Below are 21,365 nucleotides of genomic sequence, written 5' to 3' on the forward strand. Positions count from 1 at the left end.
CCACTACAAAAGTTTTTCCAGGATTCTCGCTTTGTTCTGCGCACAAAATTATTGTACTCCCTTAGAAGATTTTTATATTCGTTCCGACTGTCCTCGCTTTCTGCTTGCTCCACCGAGGGAGCTTCGTTTTGTGCTTGAGTTGCAGCGTACGGCATGCGTAGTGAAGAGCTGTATATAAGGCATTCGTAAATACAGTCACGCCCAAGGTCTTCACGTGAGTTGTAAACGCAAGGTCTAAGCCTTTTGCCTAATAGTATCTGCCTATAGAGATCCCTGCTTACATTCCTGAAATTTCTCCTAACCTCTTTCCTGATCTTTGATTCCGATCTAATGGAGAAATAAATGTTTCTATGGTCAGAGAACGACGGTATGCTTAGCACCCTCCAGTTTTCTATCAATGCATGTCTACTTGTATATAGTGATATATCTAAAACGATTCTGAAAGTGGATGCTAGGTCCCACTAGATTACTTTGTAAAAATAATGTCAAAGCTGCCCCACACCATCAATGCCTCCTTCCTTCTGCTGGATGTAGCCGCCAGCCTTTGGAGCTCTTCCGTTGGCGCCTAGCAATCATGAGGAATATAGCAGAGTGCAAGGAGTAGAGACTCAGACTTAATCAACGTTACAAATCGTTCAACTTTATTACGAAGATTCACGTTCTGTAAAGAACGGTCAACATAATCGGTCTACTTAGCGTACTATTCGCAACATCATCATCTTAAGACACGGCATTCATTATTGTACAATATTCAATCGAATAGACCACGTCCAGCACGCAGTCAAGAAATTATAGCAACCGTAGCTGAGAGTGTACCGAAGACCGTGGAGAGTCAATTCTGCGCCGTCCCCTGCAACTAGGACTCACGCATTTACGTCGAGATTTTAAATTGGAAGCGTACAGAATGCAGCTTGTGCATGAACCGAAATCGGGAAAGTCAAGCAACATCGCTTCACTCTATGGGCTCTTGAAAAGATCCAAGAGACACGACGTTTTCGAGCCAAATTTTGTTAAGCGGGCCATTTCTGTCTCTACGGGTATATTAACAAAGAAAATTGCCACATTTCGGACGAAGAGCACCTTAAAGAGATTCAAAAGCTACCATTTCATTCAGAAAAAATAACAATTATGTGTTGTTTTGGGCTGTTGGAATCTTTGGTCCAATTTTCATCAAAAATTATGCCGGTGATATCACGTCATGATAACTGACAATTTGATGTCTAAAATTGAAGCTCACGATCTCGGCGACATTCGGATTCAATAAGGCGGTACCACTTCCCACACATCGCATCAGTCAATGGATTTATTGAGAGAACACTTTGGTGAGTGGATATTTTCAAGTTTGACCAACAAGATCGTGTGAAATCACAGCCTTAAACTGTTTTCTGCGTAAAATGTATGCGGATAATCCCGCTTCGATTCAGGCTTTGGAGTTAAACATCATAATCGAAGTGCTCGAACGAGTCATCGAAAATTGCACGCAATGGATGGATCATCTGAGACGTAGCCGCGGCCAACATTTGAAAGAGATAATTTTCAAAATAAATGCCAAGGAATAAATAATATAATAAAAATTCCCTATTAAATTAAAGTTTCGATCTGAACCTTATATTTGTAAAACGATGAACTCCGGTACTATAATTGACGTTTTTGACATCACTTCCATATATTAGATCTAACCTCTTTGTTGATCCCTTTTGCTACATTCTTATACCCTTCCAATATGTTGCTACAGAGTACTATATAATAGTTATGTTCTCCTAACGAGATAGATATGGAGTTATAAATGATCAGGATGACGAGACAAAATGAAATCCGGAAGTCTGTCTGTCCGCCCGTCCATGCAAACGACAAATTAAGGAAAAATTGAGATACCTTGATGAGACTTTCTACACGTGGTCCCAGGCAACCAAAAAGAAATGGGTATTGCATATGGGCGGAATCGGACCATCACCACGCCTTAAAAAACTAATAATCGAAAAATTCAAAAGTACCATAGCAAAGCTCAACAATTAGATACCAGGCTTTAATTTAGTAAAACGAATTGCATTAGGGATGTGCATTTATGATTAAAAAATGTTACCCAGAATCAATGCAGTATTTGACGTTGCATCATCGTGGTGGAAAAGCCAAGAGTTATTGGCCTATAATCGAACACAACCGCCAAAAAAACATTGATTTTTGACTTTTTTTGACGTGGTTTTTCGGCTTTGGCTCACTTTTTCACGTCTGTTTGCAGGTCATAATCATAAATCCAAGACTCATTCCGCTTTATGACATCCTGGTAGTAGGATGACTGCTAATTATCGATTCTCAAGCACCAATTTCTTGATTTGATTGACGTGTTGATCATCAGTTGATGTTGACGGCCGTCCTGGACGTTGTTCGTCGTCAACGCATTCTCGACCCTCTTTGAATACTTCTTACCACTCAAAACGTTCGCTAACGACTAACAATTATTGCTGAACGTATCGGCACCTAAAATTTGATTCCACACTCAAAATTTAATGGAACTTATGAACTTACTTGAATAATTTCACTCATCGTTAAAATCGCCGAATGCACTTTATGTATTTCAGAAAGACACGCGTATACTAAACAGTAGTGGTGTGACTTTTGGTACGGATATCACTGACAGTCATCTTCTTCTTTACTGACGTAGAAACCGCTTACGCGATTATAGCCGAGTTAACAACAGCGCGCCAGTCGTTTCTTCTTTTCGCAAGGTGGCGCCGATTGGAAATCCCAAGCGAAGCCAGGTCCTTCTCCACTTGGCCTTTCCAACGGAGTGGAGGTCTTCCTCTGCTTCCTTCGGCGGGTATTGCGGCTAATACTTTCAAAACTGGAGTATTTTTGTCCATTCGGACGACATGACCTAGCCAGCGTAGCCGCTGTGTTTTAATTCGCTGAACTATGTCAATTTAATCGCATATCTCAACCAATTCTTCGTGCCATCGAATGCGATATTCGTCGTGACCAACGCGCAAAGAACCATAAATCTTCCGCAGAAAATTTCTCACGAAAACTCGTAACGTCGTCTCATCAGATGTTGTCATTGTCCATGCCTCTGCACCATAAAGCAGAACGGGAATAATGAATGACTTACAGAGTTTTGTTTATATACGTCGAAGGAGGACTTTATTTCTCAATTTCCTACTTAGTCCGAAGTACCACCTGTTGGCAAGAGTTATCCTGCGTTTGATTTTCAGACTGACGTTCTTGTTGGTGTTGATGCTGGTTCCAAGATAGACGAAATTATATACGACTTCGAAGTTTTGACTGTCAACAGTGACGTGAGAGCATAGTCGCGAGTGCGATGACTGTTTGTTCGATGGCAGAAGATATTCCGTCATGCCCTCGTTCACCACCAGACCCATTTGCTTCCTTGCCTTATTCGAACAGGAGAAAGGAGAACTAACTGCGCGGTTGTTAAGACCAATGATATCAATATAATCAGCATACGCCAGCAGCGATACACTCTTCTAGAATATGATACCTTCTCTGTTTACTTCTACAGTTCGAATTATTTTCTCCAGAAATAGTTTGAAGAAGTCACAGGAAAGGGTGTCGCCTTACCTGAAACCTCGTTTGGTATCAAATGGCTCCAAGAGGTCCCTCCCGATCCTGACGGAGCTTTTTATGTTTTCACAGCCGTGTTAGTTTTGCGGGGATACCAAATTCAGATATCGCGGCATAAAGGCAGCTCCTTTTACTGCTGTCGAAAATAGCTTTGTAATCGACGAAGAGGTGATGTGTGTCGATTCTCCTTTCACGGGTATTTTCCAAGATTTGGCGCATTGTGAATATCTGGTCGGTTGTTGATTTGCCAGGTCTAAAGCCACACTGATAAGGTCCACTCAGTTTGTTGATGGTGGCTTGAATCTTTCACAAAATACGTTCCATAGAACCTTATACGCGATGTTGAGGAGGCTTGTCCCATGGTAGTTGGCGTAGATTGTAGGGTCTCTCTTTTTATGGATTGGGCAGAGCAGACTTAAATTCCAATCGTCGGGCATGCTTTCGTCCGACCATATTTTACAAAGAAGCTGATGCATGCTCCTTATCAGTTCTTCGCCGCCGTGTTTGAATATCTCGGCCGGCAATCCATCGGCCCCCGCCGCTTTGTCGTTCTTCAGGCGGGTAATTGCTATTCGAACTTCTTCATGGTCGGGCAATGGGACGTCTGCTCCATCGTCATCGATTGGGGAATCGGGTTCGCCTTCTCCTGGCGTTGTGCATTCTCTGCCATTCAGCAGGCTGGAGAAGTGTTCCCTCTATAATTTAAGTATGCTCTGGGCATCGGTCACTAGATCACCTTTGGGGGTTCTACCAGAGTATGCTCCGGTTTTGAAGCCTTCTGTAAGCCGCCGCATTTTTTCGTAGAATTTTCGAGCATTACCCCTGTCGGCCAGCTTATCAAGCTCTTCGTACTTCCGCTTTTCGGCCTATTTCTTCTTCTGTCTGCAAATGCGTCTCGCTTCACTCTTCAACTTTTGGTATCTATCCCATTCCGCACGTGTTGTGGCAATGTTACGATCGCGAGATAGGCAGTCTGTTTTCTCTCGCTGCGACACGGCACTCCTCGTCGTACCAGCTGTTCTTTTGCATTTTTCGAAAACTAATGGTTTCGGTTGCAACTGTACGTAAGGAGCTTGAAGTGCCATCGCACAGTTCCTTTTTACCTAGTTGTTGAAGAGTGCTCTCAGAGAGCAGGTGTGCAAGTCGAGTAGAAAATTGTGTGTTGTGTTTGTTGAAGTGCGTTTTTTGCTGCACAGAGACGTGTGCAAATTTTGGCTGCAACAAGATAGTGGTCCGTCGATGTGAGGACCTCGGAGCGTGCGCATGCCTAAAACACTGGAAACGTATCTTCCGTCTATTATATTATATATATCGATATGGTTGGTGGCTTTTCGACCCGGAGGCAGGCAGGAAGCGTGGTGAATTTTTCTATGCTGTAATCTAGTACCACATATAACCATATTGCAGTGCAGGTGCATGCCCTCAAATCGTAATCCTTAGCTCGTTTGCGATGGTCGTCATCAAAAGGGAGATCTCTTATACGAAGCTGATTATGCTTTTTCATTGGTAATGTTTTTTACGTGGCGGGTCCCGAACCCTGCGCACAACCCTGTTGAGGGGATTTTTCGCCTTCCCACTTTAGCTCGTCTTCAAAAGGATGTTTTCTGGCTACCCAGAGGATACTTGGTCAAAGACCGGAAGTCGTGAGCTGCTTGAGACATATGTAAAATAATCGTTTCTAAAGACTCCAACTTGAATGGCGATCAAAGAACTTTCCTCACTTGCGTGAATTTCTACGAGTACACATGACTCCAACCAACCTAAAATTAAATACTTCGACGAATGGGATTTCGCATTAAAAAGTCTTACTATATTTTGTTTAAAGTAATATGTATTTCGTAAATCTTTCAACCTTTAATAACCTCAGGAAAAATATTTCTTTTACCCTCATACAGCCTGTGAGGATAGGTTAAGTTAAGAATAATATTTTAAGCTAGTGCAATCAACATAAATAGCGCTCGTTTTCCAAAACATTCTGATAAACTCAAAACATTGGCGCGTTAACGTCTGTGAAACAATGCGTTCTGACTTCAAAGATGTCATTAAACGTATTATTGATGACGATGAGCCTTGGATCTACGCTTACGACCCTGGAACAGACGATCAATCGACCGAAGGTGAGAAAAAGCCAAAAAAATCACGTCAAAACAAGTCAAAACCAAAGTTTGTTCACAGTTTTCTTCGATTATCTAGGTGTAATGCACTTCTAATTGTTTCTTCTTGATTTTTCAACAAATATCGTGCTGCAACCACCGTATTCTCCTGATTTAACTCCATCTAACTTCTGGCTATAAAGCAAACTCAAACGACAGCTCCGGGGAAACCGTTTTAAGTCATTGAGGGCTATTCCGGTAATTGACTTTAGCAACTGTTTCGAGGATTGAAGAAAACGTTGGCTCCAGTGTATTGACGCCAAGGGAGATTAGTTAGAGGGGGACGAATAAATTGATAATTTTAAAATTATGAACAAAGTATAGCTATTTTTTCTCATAGTACTATGTTCTTAAGTAAAATCGTTTCCCTTACATAAACTTGATTTTGACCAAAAGTTTGCATAGCAAAGATGCTATAGTGACGTGTGCAAAATTTCAGGTTGATGTCTCAAAAACTAAGCGACTCGATTGCGTATACATAAATAATAATAATACTAAATCCACTCAGCTCGGCATGCTAATTGTTTATATATGTGGATATAATAATACGGATACGGAATATGATTATAACCCATTCTCGATTTCGGTGAAGAACATGTATTAAACTTGTTTGCCAAATAAAAATTGTTTACTTGTTTCGATATACATACTTGTATAGGGTCACCAACAAAAACTACGGGTTGTTGAATGAAATAGAACACTCAAATTTGGTCAAAATAGGTTATGTTTTTTTTCGTTGTGCGGATAATTAAAAAGAAATGTCAGCTAAATAGCCATCATGGCTTCGTTTGCGTATATCTATCTGTTTACGACAATTTTCGATGACTCTGTATAGGATTTTGGCTGGAATTTCGGTTATAGCGTTGCGCTGAATGTTGCCTTCGAACTCCTCTCGCGTTGTTGATTGATTGATTTGATCAAACTGCAGGAAATCGTGTTATAACGCTTGCTATTGAAATTTCGAAAGAAAAAAGGCCCGATGATGCTGTAAATTTTTGGGCAAGCAATTGTGTATAGTATTTGACTTACTCTAATAGCGAAAATTTTGTTTGTTGACAAAGCCATGAAGTTAGTAATGGATTTCATATGTGAAGATGATTTTTCGATGAAAACAAATTTCGATGAAAAATCAGAACGAGAATTTTCGTAACAATCTTAACAGTTTACAAGCATTGTACCATAAAGACCACGTGACATGATAAAAAGACAAGCTTTACTGAAAACCCTGGCCGCTTCCAGCTTTCAAAATCACGTCATCCCTATTGGTAGACGATGTAATTACCCTATGTCTATTTCAATTGTGCATGTTTAACAGGATGCACCTGGATAGCCTAGACAAGGCCCATCACATTTTATAAGGCCTTTTTGTTTGTTTTCTATCCATTCTCACTAACTAGAAATATTAGTCATCTTCGATTCGCCATTACTCTCCTAGTAGTGAGTGTCAGAGCATTGCACTTTCCTCGAATAATTTGAACATAAAATTTCAGTTCAGATATCAACTTGAATATAATAGAGGAGGAATGCTGTTTATTAAAATGATACTAATTCTCTGTGTTACAAGTTTTGGATAATCGAAGACATACATACATTGTTTCTATTATGTATTAGAGATGGATCGGTACTACAAGTTACTACATTCCAAATCAAATTCCTAGACTTAACAGCGGCACATATGTATGTATGTACATACATGATTTTACTTACCCAAACGGATGACTGGCGGTAGTGAAGAATAGGTTTTTACCACTATCAGTATAAGTGAATACAATTGATATGTTCGCTTAAAAGAAAAAAACATTTTTAACTTTTCTAGATAATAATTTGTTTTCAAATATGTTCATAGTATTTTCAGATGTATTTATTCATAAACTACTGTAGCATTACTGTAGTGCTGTAGCAGTTTCTATCCCATATTTCTAGTAAATTGCTAAATACGCGACCGAATTAAAAACATAAATAGCGCAGCAGGAAGTATCTGTTTTTCGGTACGTTTCTGTACGCAGGCATTTCTCCAAAAATAAAACCACTTATAATATTTAAAACACTTTTAATGAAATTTTTTCAGTACACATTTTTACATATGACTTTAGTTCTTAAAAAATTTTCGTTAAACCGTGATACTGTCAGAGAATGTGATACGGTTTGTGAATAAACAACTATTGTTCTGAGAAATATTTACCAAAGCCTTACAACTGCAAAAGAAAATATGCTGTTGGTTTATGTCTAACTAGCCCTGTAGAAATGTTGAGAACAAAATCAAATAGCTAACTACATATACAGTGAATCAATAAAGTTTACATACACCTATTTCTATCAATCTAGCACACGTTTATTTGTTTCAATATTATTACATTTCGTGTTTTTATTATATCTATTTCAAAATATGTATATTGTACAATAAATATAGCATATCAAAATATTTTTTTTTATACAAATAAAAAGAAATTAAAACAAAAGTTTAAAATCCGCTTAAATCATATAAAAAAAGTTTACATACACTAACGATTATTTATATAAATCAAACGTATCTACATTAATGTTTGATGTACCAGGTTGTTCAATAAGTTTTGTCGTTTGATAACACAGTTTTACGATTCTAAATACACTTTATTCTTCAGTATAATCTCCTTGAACATTAATACACTTGCTGCAACGATCCTCTAATCTGTGGATCCCATTCTGACGTGAGAATCCGGAAGGTCTGCAAAATACGCTTCAATAGCCGTTATGACCTCTTCATTTGATGAAAACGCTTGTTTTGAGTTCTGGAAACAAATGGAAGTCGCTGGGGGCCAAATCTGGTGAATACGGTGGATGCTCTAACAATTCGAACTATAATTCATATAACAGATTGTCAAAATTCTCTTGTGACGCGGTACATGGTCCTGATGAAAAAGGATTTTTTCTTCTGCAAACCGGGTCTTTTTTCACGAATTTTTTTCTTCAACTGGTCCAAAAGGTTGCAATAATATTCAGAATTAATTGTTTTACAAGTTTGCAAGTAATCCACAAACAAAATGCCTTTCGCATCCCAAAAACCTGCTGCTATAACCCAAGCGAACGAAATAACATATCTTGGTATTCACCTAGATAGAAGGCTCATGTGGATAAAACACATCTCTAGTAAAATAATATGTATGAAGATTAGAGCTGCAAATTTAAATTGTCTTTTAAATAAAAACTCCAAACTTAGCCTAGACAACAAAGTGCTTTTATATAATGCGGTCATAAAGCCGATTTGGATGAATGGCATTCAACTGTGGGGTACGACCTGTGCAACTAATATTGATATAATACAAAGGTTCCAATCGAAAATGCTTAAAACAATCACGAGTTCACCACGTAACGAAAATATGCATAAAAACCTTGGTATTCCTTTGGTAAAGAAAGAAGTAGAAGTTAGCAGAGTTAAATATATATCGAAACTCCGAGATCACCCAAACCCCTTGGCTAATGCTTTGGTACATTACATGATACAAAAGAAGAGATATGCCTGCGTATTAAATAGCAACGTATCCCCAAAACTTGCTTGAGCCTGTCTAATTTTTAAATAGATTTAAGATTTTGTAACTTATTGTTAGGCTTTAAGAAAAAGCAGATCCAGAATAATGACTCCAAAACACAGGTCTGATTTTGAACGTTAATGATTGTTATACAATTGCAAATCACCACACATTAACCCTATTCAACATATCTGAAACTTATTGGAAAATCATATTCGAAAACATCGAATTTCATCAAAATAGGCCAAAAAGCTGTCTTATCGACTAAGTGGTTCAAAATACCCGGAAAAAATAGTGAAAATTAGTGGGGAGCATGCGTCGATATCAGGGGGTAATAATTGCAACATAATGAAGGCCAAAAAATAATAAATACATCTAAAATTATTGTTATTACTTTTGATTTATGTATAAAAATAATCATTAGTGTATGTTAACTTTTATGATTTAGGCACGTCACTTCGACTGCATCCGTGCTAATTTGGACTAATTCGTAGAATTGGACACAATGGTTCTTTCTCTGCACCCACATCTGTGACTGTCACTGATTGTGCGCTAAAAGCTAGTCAAATAGTGTTTGACCTTATTACCAATAGCTAAAAACAATTTGGCGAAAAATTTATGAAGAGTCAACGCAGTATGCGACCATGTCTTATCGTGGTTCAAAAACCAAGAGTTGTCGGCTCATAATTCCGACCTTTTTTTTACGAATAGCTTCATGCAAACTACGCATAATAGTAATCTTTGGTAGCCAGAAAGCATTGTTTCTCAGACGTTAACGCGACGCTGTTTTTCGAAAAAATTAGTGATTTTGTAACCAATCGTGCTTTCATCTTTCTTAGGCCCAAATAATCTTTCAAAATGGTTTTTGCTGAATCTTTCGATATTCCAACGATGGCAGTAAAATATCTGACTCTTAATCATCGATTCTGAAGCACCAGTTTTTTATACCCTGATCAGTGCATATTAAGCTTGTCACGATGTTTGTAACACCCAGAAGGAAGCGTTCGTGTATGGAAAACTTTCATATTTGATAATGTATTTTCACAAAAGTTGGCTCAGGTTATTTTATAAGGCAACAATGTAATCTCCGAAGGAATTGCTCAGATCGGTTAACTATAGCATATACATAGCTGCCATACAAACTGAATGATCGGAATCAAATGCTTGCATGGGAAACTTCCGCATTTAACAATACATATAATGTATCTTCACGAAGTTTGGTATTAGTTATTGTTCATAGAAATAATGTAATATCGGAAGAAATTGTTCAGATCAGCGTCCTAGAAGTGATTCGGCGTCATCGCGTTCTAGACCTTCATTGAATAATTTGTACCAAATTAAACCCTTGTCGCGACAAAAATTTATCACCAACAATCTGAACGTTTCACCGCCAGAAATTTGATTCCGCTGATGTCACTGACAGTCATATCAATTTCAATTAAAAAGTCTTCATATTTTTGTCGCGAGTTATTCATCGTGAAACATCAATGCATATCATATACAGTTAAAAAAAACACTACATTCACCTTTTGACTTAGCGATTGGCAAAAAGTTGTGGAGTTTTGTAAACGATTGTTTTTCACCGATGAAAGTAAGTTTAAAATTTTTGGAAGTGATGGCTGATCTAGAGTTTCGAGAAAACCAAATGCTGCGCTTTAAGTGAAGAAACATGCAGTCGATAGCGTTATGATTAGGAATACCATGGCTTCATTCGGAGTTGGACGTTTAGTTCTTATAGAGGGTACTATGGACCTCTATGACTATAAAAGCATATTGAAGCATATGTGCAAAGTTTGGGTATTGGAAAGCATTGGATTGAATCCGAAGCACACGACGCAGGTTAATCGAGCTTGGCTTCTAAAAGGTGATTCCTTTCGAGATTCCCTACTTTAAAAAAAAAAAACACAGAAACTTCAAATTTAATGGCGAATGTTTTTTTTTTCATCATTCGAAAGAACACTCTTTGACATTTTTTTTGAAGATTATCTCTTTCAAATGTTGGCCGCGGCTACGTCTCAGCGTCTCAAATTTAATGGCGAATGTTTTTTTTTTTTCATCATTCGAAAGAACACTCTTTGACATTTTTTTTTTGAAGATTATCTCTTTCAAATGTTGGCCGCGGCTACGTCTCAGATGGGCCATCTGTTGAGCCCAATTTTCAAAGACTTGTTCGAGCATATCAACTGGCAACTGGCGAATGACACGGGTGGTGTCTTGCTCTAAGATCTGAATCGAACCGGGATTGTCCGCATAGACTTTAGATTTTACATATCCCCTCAGGAAAAAGTTTAACGGTGTGATATCATCAGATATTGGTGGCCAATCGACCGGCCCAAAACGTAAAATTGTCTGCTCACCGAATTGTTATTTAATTAAATTCATTGATTGATGCAATATGTGAGAAGTAGCGGCATCTTGTTGAAACCAAATTCAATTTCAGGCATCTAATTGTCGGTTATCATGGTGCCATAACGGTCGCCATTAACGGTTGCGTCCTCAACGGCATAATTTTTGATTCCACCGGCCCATAAACCACACAAAACCGTTGGTTTTTCTGGATGAAATGGCAGTTCTTTAGGTTGCTCTGTGTTCCAAATGTGGCAATTTTGTTTGTGTATATACACGCTGAGCCAGAAATGTGCCTCATCGCTGAACAAAATTTGGCTCGAAAACGCTGGATCTTCTTGAAACTTTTTAAGAGCTCATAGAGCGAAACGATGACGTTTAGGAAGGTCGAGCGGCTTCAGTTCTTGCACAAGCAGTATTTTGTACGCTTTCAATTTACGATCTCGACGTAAAATGTGCCAAATCGTTCCAAACGTGAGTCCGAGTTGCTGCGATCGGCGCCGAATCGACTCTCCAAGGTCTTTATGTATACTCTCAGCTACGGCTGCTATATACAAGTATTCTTCCCTTCATGCTGGACGTGGTCTATTCGATCGAACATTATAAAATAATGATTGCTAGGTCACATAATATGACTGATTAAGTTGAGCGAAGCGTGAATTTCCGTAAGAAAGTTGAACATTTTGTAACCGTTGTTCAGGTGTAAGTCTTCCCATTATGAAATGAAATATTGTTTAATACGGTACAAAATTTACATGACATCTTGACACGATTCATGTATGAACTGTCAAAAAAGGCCTATTGTAAAAAGTGCCTCTACTTGGATCACTCGTTGAAGGAATTATACAATATTATTAGAAAAATACTCAAATATGGCCGTGAACACCTAAAAACAATTTTCTTATACTTTTGTTGAAAGTGTTTAAATGTAATAATTTAGTGAAACAAGAGTATGGTATTGATATATAATTATATGATACGATATATCCAGATGTTGGGTATAATATTCTAGAAACCAGTGTACAAAGCAACGTAAAAAGTCTTTTATATGCAACTACGACGATTTGTTTCACTCAGAGTATTTTGGTGTGTGTGTGTGTGTAGATGCCAACTTAGGGGCAACATGGTCCAAATTGCACTGCAAGTTGAACATTTTCTTTTTCGTGATTGTTCGACTATTTGATTCGGTTCTGCCTAATTTCCATCATAGATCTCTTCTCAATTGGTTAATCTTTTTAAAGATGTTATTATACCAAAAAAAAAGTTATTGTTTTTATGTTAAATATGACATTTTTAATTGTCTGAAAAAGTTTTTCAACTTTATGTCATCGATTTCGGTACGGTACAAGCATCGTATCTATCATATTTGATGCTTTTACCAGATCGATCGATTCTTTCTGAATAACCACTCTGAGTGAGCGAGTTAGTGATGGAATATCACATATGCAACACATCCCAATTATAAACTCAAATCTGCACTCGGCTACGATGAATATCGTTGATTTCACCGCTCTTTCCATATTTTTTCAGTTTTTAATTTTTGTCAGAGCTCTGACGATCAACGAAAATTTTACGTCAAATTTTAATAGCTGGATCGTGCCGTTGAACCCATCTTGTTTCACATAACTGGATAAGTTGTTCGACAAGTATTTTTCCTAATACGGACAAACGTTTGAGATACGTCTTCTTAAAATATGTGTCCACCTCTCTTTTGGTATTCTATACCATGTCGATTAATAGTGGCTGTGTTTGAGATGCTTAATAATTACCGCAGTACCGCAACCATGTTGCTAACTTGATTCTTTGTTGCTGATGCTCAGTTGATACTCTGCTGATACTTTACTGCAATCAGAGATAAAGAGATGCCCAACTCTCCTGTCACTGGAAGAGAATCGCTCACCTACCGAACTTTGACAGTTGACTGAATTGGGAAGGTTTTGACGTTTTGCAATTAAAATGACTGGAAATGGGCAGAAGGAAATTCTACTAAAACAAGAAAAAACGTTAACTTCGGCTACACCGAAGCTATTATACCCTTCACAGGTGCATTTCTTTTAGTAACTATGTGTCCAGTTTGTATGGAAGTTATATGCTATAGTAATCCGACCTGAACAATTTTTTCGGAGATTATGTTATTACCTTAAGCAGTAATCCATTTAAAATTTCGTTAAGATACCACGTCAAATGCGAAAGTTTTCCATACAAGTCCTTGATTCCGTTCGTTCGGTTTGTATGGCAGCTACATATATGCTATAGGTAACCGATCTGAACAATTTCTTCGGAAATTACATTGTAGCCTTTGAAAATAATCTAAACCAAATTTCGTGAATATATCTTGTCAAACGCCAAAGTTTTCTATACAAACCCTTGATTCCGATCGTTCGTTTGTATGGCAGCTATATGTTATAATGGTCCGATATCGGTAGTTCCGACAAATGAGCAGCTTCTTGAAGAGAAAATGACGTTTGCAAAATTTCAAAACGAGATCTTAAAAACTTCGTATATATACAGACAGACAGACGGACAGGCAGACAGACTGGCGGATACCCTGTTCAGGGTATAAATAAATGCGAACGGAGGGATTTGTTGCCGCCGTTTAAGATCGCTAATAAAAAATGTAAAACATTGAAAATTAAGAAAACCCGAAATTTAAATGTATTTGATGAAATGCTTTGTTTTATGATGCATTAAATTTAATTTTCAATTAAAAACAAGAAAATACCCTTCACAGATTACATTGGTGCCTTAGAAAATAATTTATACCAAATTTCGTAAATATATCTTGTCAAATGCAAAAGTTTTCCATACCAGCATTTGATTCCGATCATTCAGTTTGTATGGCAGTTATATGCTATAGTAAGCCGATCTGAACAATTTCTTCAGGTATTATATTATTTCTACAAATAATAACTCATACCAAATTTCGTGTAGATACGTTGTCACATGTGAAAGTTTTCCATACAAGAACTTGATTCCGATCGTTCAGTTTGTATGGTAGCTATATGCTATAGTTAACCGATCTGGCCAATTTCTTCGGAGATTACATTGTTGGCTTAGAAAATAATCTATACCAAATTTGGTGAAGATATGCACATTGTCAAATGTGAAAGTTTTCCATACAAGAACTTGATTCCGATCATTCAGTTTGTATGGCAGCTATATGCTATAGTAAGCCGATCTGAACAATTTCTTCAGATATTACATTATTTTTACAAACAATAACTCATACCAAATTTCGTGAAGATACGTTGTCAAATGTGAAAGTTTTCCATACAAGAACTTGATTCCGATCGTTCAGTTTGTATGGTAGCTATATGCTATAGTTAACCGATCTGACTTTCTTCGGTGATTACATTGTTGCCTTAGAAAATAATCTATACCAAATTTGGTGAAGATACATTGTCAAATGTGAAAGTTTTCCATACAAGAACTTGATTCCGATCGTTCAGTTTATATGGCAGCTATATGTTATAGTGGTCCGATATCGGCCATTCCGACAAATGAGCAGCTTCCTGAAGAGAAAATGACGTAGGCAAAATTTCAAAAAGATATCTTGAAAACTGAGGGACTAGTTCGTATATATACAGACACACAGACGGACATGGCTAAATCGACTCAGCTCAACATACTGATCATTTATATATATACTTTATAGGGTCACCGACGCTTCCTTATGGGTGTTACAAACTTCGTGACAAACTTAATATACCCTGTTCAGGGTATAATGAGTAGAAACATTTATTAATTGAGAGCTAATAGGCGTTCAATTCATTTTATTAAGTATTGAAAGTTCAAATGTCGGTTGTTTTAATATGCAATAAAATAAAAAAAAGTATATAAGTAGTTTCGCCATATATTTAAAGTCCTATATTTAATAATTTGCAATCGTAATAAATGTTGGGTGTTTTAATTTAAATGCCCAAAAATTCTTATTTTGTTCGATCTGGCCACAACGGAAAATGGAACAACCGCTTATTTTGAGGAGCTCTCACACTGGAATAAGTTGTGCATCCCATTATCCCTGACTGCAATACTGCAGTAATTATTTCGCACAGAAAGTGTTTCTTTCAAAAGTGAAAATTTTAACGCATATAATTGCTGACGAAATGGATGAGACAATTTTATGAAAAATACAAAGAAAAGAAGATGTAGACGAAATCGTTTCTTGTCTAAAGAAACTGCAAAAAAATGAAAAGTGATAAAAGTAAGAGAATTTTAAAAAATATTGAATTATACCCTGATGACATCTTTTATTACATTATGTAATATATTATATCAGATATAAAATTAATATTTAATACACAATTCCATAACAATTCCTTCTCAATCTTATCGCGCATTCAAAATGTTTATGAAGCATTTGTTACACTAGAGATGCGCAACAATTTATCGACAGAAAGAGTCACTTTGGCAGTGTTGCTCGAACTTTTGCGTAGAACGTTATGCCTTCTCATCAAAGGCAACACTGCCTCAGGCTATGAAAAAAATTTTTGAATAAAAAGAATTAGCACTTTCAGTTACGGATCTGATTGGATTTTCTAACAATTTAATCTGCATACGTTGCACATTGGAGCATTTTCCTTCAAAAACCGGGCAAAAGTGAGAATTACAAACTGCAGTAATGCTACTCAAATTTTTTTTTTAGAATGCATGCCCTTATTCTCGACACTCTCCATTATTCTCGAAATTTCAGCTGCTGTTCTGGACAACATGGTATGTATTTCATTTAAGTAATATAAATATTAATTTAGTCATTGTATTATTTCGTTTTTTCGTCAAAACAAAGAAATATTAAAAAAAACAAAAAAATATTTTTTCATTTTTTATTAATTAGTGTTTTTGTTATAGCGACATACATGTAGGTCGAGTTATAAATCATTTTTTTTTACTAAGCTACTAATTATCATATAAACTTAATCTTTTTCCCCATCTTTCCCCCGCTTAAAAAAAGCATGTTGAATTAGGTTGGTCATTTGCATAAAAAGAGTACTGCTTTTATTTATTTATTTGAATTAAATACTGAAATCCTACCAAATTATTCTAGACGGATGGTATATGCAAGTAAATGGTATAAGGAAGCTCTATCGGAACAGGTGTGAAAATTGGACAATGAGCATGGCACCGCCCACTTTTTGGTGAAATCCCATATATCGGAACCGAAAACACCGATTTCGACTAAATTTAGTACGAGATATTCGTGAAAATGAGCGAAATCGGATTACAATTACGCCTATTTCCCATATAACACAATTTAAAACTCCATTTGATTCTTTCACTTTCCAGTACACAAATAAAGAGGTAATTAATATAACGGAATAAATTTTTGTGGTAATAATTCCCTTAAAGTATGCCACCTTTTGATCAAAAATTGTCCAAATCCAACCAAAACTGTTAAAGCCCCTAGGTACCGAATATGTAGACCCCGGTACCTTTAGTTGACTTTTGACCGAAAATATCGTTAAATGTGTGAGATATGAAATTGAAATTCACACTGAATCCTTTCCTGACAATAGTATTTCTTTGTATCAAAAATGGGTTGAATCGGGTCAATACTTCCCTAAGCTCCCATATACCTAATATAAAAGTTTTAGAACTTTTAGGTCACTTATGCTGCATTTATCCGCCAATATTTGAGACATCTCAATGAAAATTTCAGAACACGTTTTATTCATAACAGTGTATCTTTGCTGCTAAAATAATTAAAATTGGGCGAAAACTTGACCATTCCCCTAAATAGGTAGGTAGGAGTGCAGCCCTGTTGTCTTATGGGCTCAATCAGCACTGCTTGTGCCATTTTGATGCACTATTCGTAGACCCTTTATATCTGCTATCACGTTTCACCTTCTCTTTCAAACCATTTTGAGGTTTCGATGAAGCTACTTATGTCCGATATGCTTTTGGTAGAAAACCAGTCAAGGTTTGGTGCTTGATGGATTCTAAGTGTTTTGTGATGGATCTGTTATAGGGCTGGGCACTCACAGAGAAAGTGGAAAATTGTTTCCTGCTATTCCGCAGCCTCGTCAGATGTTGTAGTATTGCATACCCAGTTTGGACGCATGTTTTCTAAGTGCCCAGTGCCCTGTTAAGGTAGTTATTACTCTGTAGATACTTTTCCTATACCTATTTAATAAGTCATTAGTTCTTTTCTTGTCATATGTTGGACATAATTGTTTAGTTACAATACAGTTTTCCAACTGTTATTTGCAACTTGTTGAAATTGTCTATTGAACTCTTTTTTGATCGATCCTAGTGGGCTTGGTATTAGCTACGCCTCGGATTTGTTAATGAAAGCTCCTGCCTTTGCCATTTCGTCTGCTTTTTCGTTGCCGAAAATGTTTCTGTGGCCGGGAACACAGATCAAATCTCGGTGGAGCTTGTTTTCTAGTGAGCTCAGTGCATTCTTGCAGTTAAGGACTATGCTAGAATTAGTCATGGGCGACGACAAGGCCAGGAGAGCCGCCTGGTTATCCGTGTATATCGTTGCTTTATGTATCCTCTCGTTGTTATCGAATAGTGCTGCGCAGGTCTTCTATATGCCTAGTTAGAGAGAGAGATGTCCAGATCGCCGGAATACTCTCCCGTGCCTACCCCGCAGTCCATTTTGGACCCATCGGTATAGACCAGTGTTTCCCAAAGTGGGCGATAACGCCCCCTTGTGGGCGCTGCAGGTGTCAAGGGGGGCGGTAAGATACCCAGAAGGAAAATGGAGGCGTTGTGTAGGGGTCTGGGGGTTATTTGTAATTTTATTTAGCTAGGAGGCCTCTGAGACAACGACTACATGAGCTCTCGACTCTCAACAACAACTTGTGAACATCAACTAATATGAATTAAAAGATTGCTCAAACTCGGTTCTATATTTCTCTCCGCGTAGTTCATATATCTGTCCTATTTTATTGAATATAGAAAAAATTAAAATCATGTCAATCGGTCGCTCCGTTTCATAACAGGGCATCACGACAGGATAGAATTTATAGAATACTAACTGTTAAACGTATTGCTATTGCCATTGCCAAATCTGTATGTGGGCATTTGCTATCATAATATAATCATTTGCGCAAAGGTGTATAGGTGGTAGGTAGGTTCGAGCTGATGTAGCGCATGCTTTGAGCTCTTAAATAATTTATTTTATCACTTGCGAAATGACGTCGGGTAGGTAGCTGATGTAGGGCACGTTTTGAGTTTTTGAACTCCTTAAATCTTTTATGTGGAACATAAAAAAAGCATCTTTATCCTTTCTTACAAATGTAATAAAATAATAAGAAAAGGAGAAAGATCCTTTTTTTGGAAATGTATTTCTAGGAAAAATAAGAATTCATATTTTTGGACTACTATATAATAATTGTGCTTAAGCATTCCTATATAAACAATGTAATATTTGTTTTATATTCATTTGTGGTTTTGCGCGCAATAGATGAGCATTACTTCCGCCTCCTTTACACTACTCGCGAAGTTCAACGTATTTCTCAAAGCAAAACAATGTGGGAAGTAAAAAAGAAGAGACGGCAATACTGTGCGGAATACATTAAATTCGGATTCATTGAAAATCCCACAAACCCATCCTCGCCTTTGTGTCTTCTATGTCTAAAAACATTTTCGAATGAAGCAATGAAGCCTTCAAGACTGCAAGATCATTTGAATAAAATGCATCCAGATAAGAGAGACAAGAATGTAGCATATTTTCAAGACCTGCTCAAAACGGCAAACCACATAACATCGCGGAAGAGCTAATATTGCCAGCAATAAATGAAGTAATAACTACCGTGCTTCATAAACCGGCCGCAGATATTATCCGAAAAATTCCTTTGAGTAATAATTCTGTGCAAAGACGAATTGATGAAATGGCTGAAAACATTGAAGAATCATTGTGCGATCACCTGAGGACAAGCCAATTCTCAATTCAGCTCGATGACTCCACTTTACCAACTAATGAAGCATTGTTGTTGTCTTACGTGAGGTTTATTAAAGATGAGAAAATATGTGAAGAACTATTATTTGCTAGAAATTTAGAGACCGATACAAAAGGCGAAACCATATTCAATATATTGGAAAAGTTTTGCGATGAGAAAGAAATTCCTTTGAAAAATATTATTTCAATTGCTACGGATGGCGCTCCGGCTATGATAGGGTGCCATAAAGGCTTAAAAAATAAAATTCCAGATGTCCTTGGTGTACATTGCGTTATTCATAGACAACATTTAGTTGCTAGAAACTTAAGTGAAAAACTATTTCAATCACTGTAATATGTCATCAAAGCAGTCAATAAAATCCGCAACAGCTCTTTGAATGATAGATTATTTCATCAGCTTTGTGTTACTAATGACGAGGATTTCAATCGTTTGTTGTTTCATTCTGAAGTTCGTTGGCTATCAAGAGGCAATTGTCTGACTCGATTCTACAACCTGTTTGACTCTGTTATAGAGTTCTTGGAAACTAAAGATACAGAATTTCAAGACAAGCTCATAACATTAAAGAATGATATAGCTTACATGACAGACCTGTATAAATTGCTCAACGACATGAATCTCCAACTGCAAGGCAATAAACTAAATTTAATTAAAACAAAAAACGTCGTTGCTGCTTTCGCAGCCAACCTGCTTCTACACAAAAACAATCTGGGCAGACGTGAGTTTCACAATTTTCCGAATTCATCAGTATCATGCAGTAACGACGAATTGTTTGCCTACTGTCAACATTTGGAAAACCTCCACATTGACTTCACCAAACGATACCAGGACATTTTGAACTTGGAAATACCAGACTGGATGTTGGATCCGTTTTCAAATGTCAACACAGCAATGTCACCTCAGTTGGAAGAAGAACTTATAGAATTGACAACAAATGAGGAAATAAAAATCAAGTTGAAAAATGGTTATCAAGAATTTTGGCTACAAAAACCGATCTCGCAATTGTATCCTGGATTGTGGTCAATCGTTCAACGATTCTTGATAGCATTCCCATCGTCATATTTGTGTGAACGTGGATTTAGTGCTGTGACAACACTGCTTACTAAAAATAGAAATCGTTTGTTTGTTTCCAAACGTAGCGACTTGCGACTGTTCTTGAGTAAATTGGAACCTGATGTTAACAAAATTATTAATCAGCATCAGATTCATCCTTCACATTAGTTTTTATATATGGATCGATTATTTTAGTTTTATTTATAATAAAAGATTCTCTGTTTTAATACTATAAAGTTGTGTTTCAATAATCATTCTTATTGGCAGGTGGAGCCCGTAAGAATTAACTTGAGACCTAAGCGCCGTTGTATGTTACCTACTGCGCTCAGGTTTCAAGTTGCTGGTTATAGTAAAAGTTTCGTGTAGAATTCTCTGTTAATATACACATATAGGACACAATAATTAATTTGAAGTTATAGTGGTTTTTGAATAGGTGAAAAAATGGGGGTGCTAAAAATATATTTATTCTCAAAGTGGGCTGTAGACAAAATAAGTTTGGGAACCACTGGTATAGACTGAGATGGTATCTTCCTCCCCTATTGAGCCTCTTCTCCATTCTCGTCTAGAGGGTATCCTCTGTTCACGTCGGTCGAACATGACTTGATTGCACCAGTAACACCTGCACATGCTGCTCTTTGTATCCCATTTAATTTTCTAATGTTGTATTGTTTGTTCAGCGCTGGCCACCATACCAGAGCTCCATATGTAAGTATAAGTCTTATGACAGCCGTATGCATCCACATGATTATACTAGGTGTAAGGCTCCAACTCTCGTTAACGATTCCCTTGAAAGTATATTACGCCATATATGCTTTATTTATTAA

General features: G+C 37.1%; 1 protein-coding gene across 7 annotated transcripts in view; it reads right to left on the minus strand.

The window, feature by feature from the left end:
• LOC126765667 (glutamate receptor ionotropic, kainate 2-like) overlaps positions 1-8,001 on the minus strand; it is a 133,043-nt gene extending 125,042 nt beyond the window's left edge. For 5 of the 7 annotated variants that reach the window (XM_050483255.1, XM_050483252.1, XM_050483254.1 and 2 more), the window contains exon 1: positions 7,440-7,908. In XM_050483255.1, coding sequence (XP_050339212.1) covers positions 7,440-7,533 — 94 coding nt within the window. In that variant the 5' untranslated portion in view covers positions 7,534-7,908. The other 2 variants (XM_050483259.1, XM_050483258.1) reach the window with 2 other exon arrangements.
• Positions 8,002-21,365: the final 13,364 nt, after the last annotated feature.

Source organism: Bactrocera neohumeralis, unplaced genomic scaffold (assembly GCF_024586455.1).
Source record: "Bactrocera neohumeralis isolate Rockhampton unplaced genomic scaffold, APGP_CSIRO_Bneo_wtdbg2-racon-allhic-juicebox.fasta_v2 cluster11, whole genome shotgun sequence".
Lineage (NCBI taxonomy): Eukaryota > Metazoa > Arthropoda > Insecta > Diptera > Tephritidae > Bactrocera > Bactrocera neohumeralis.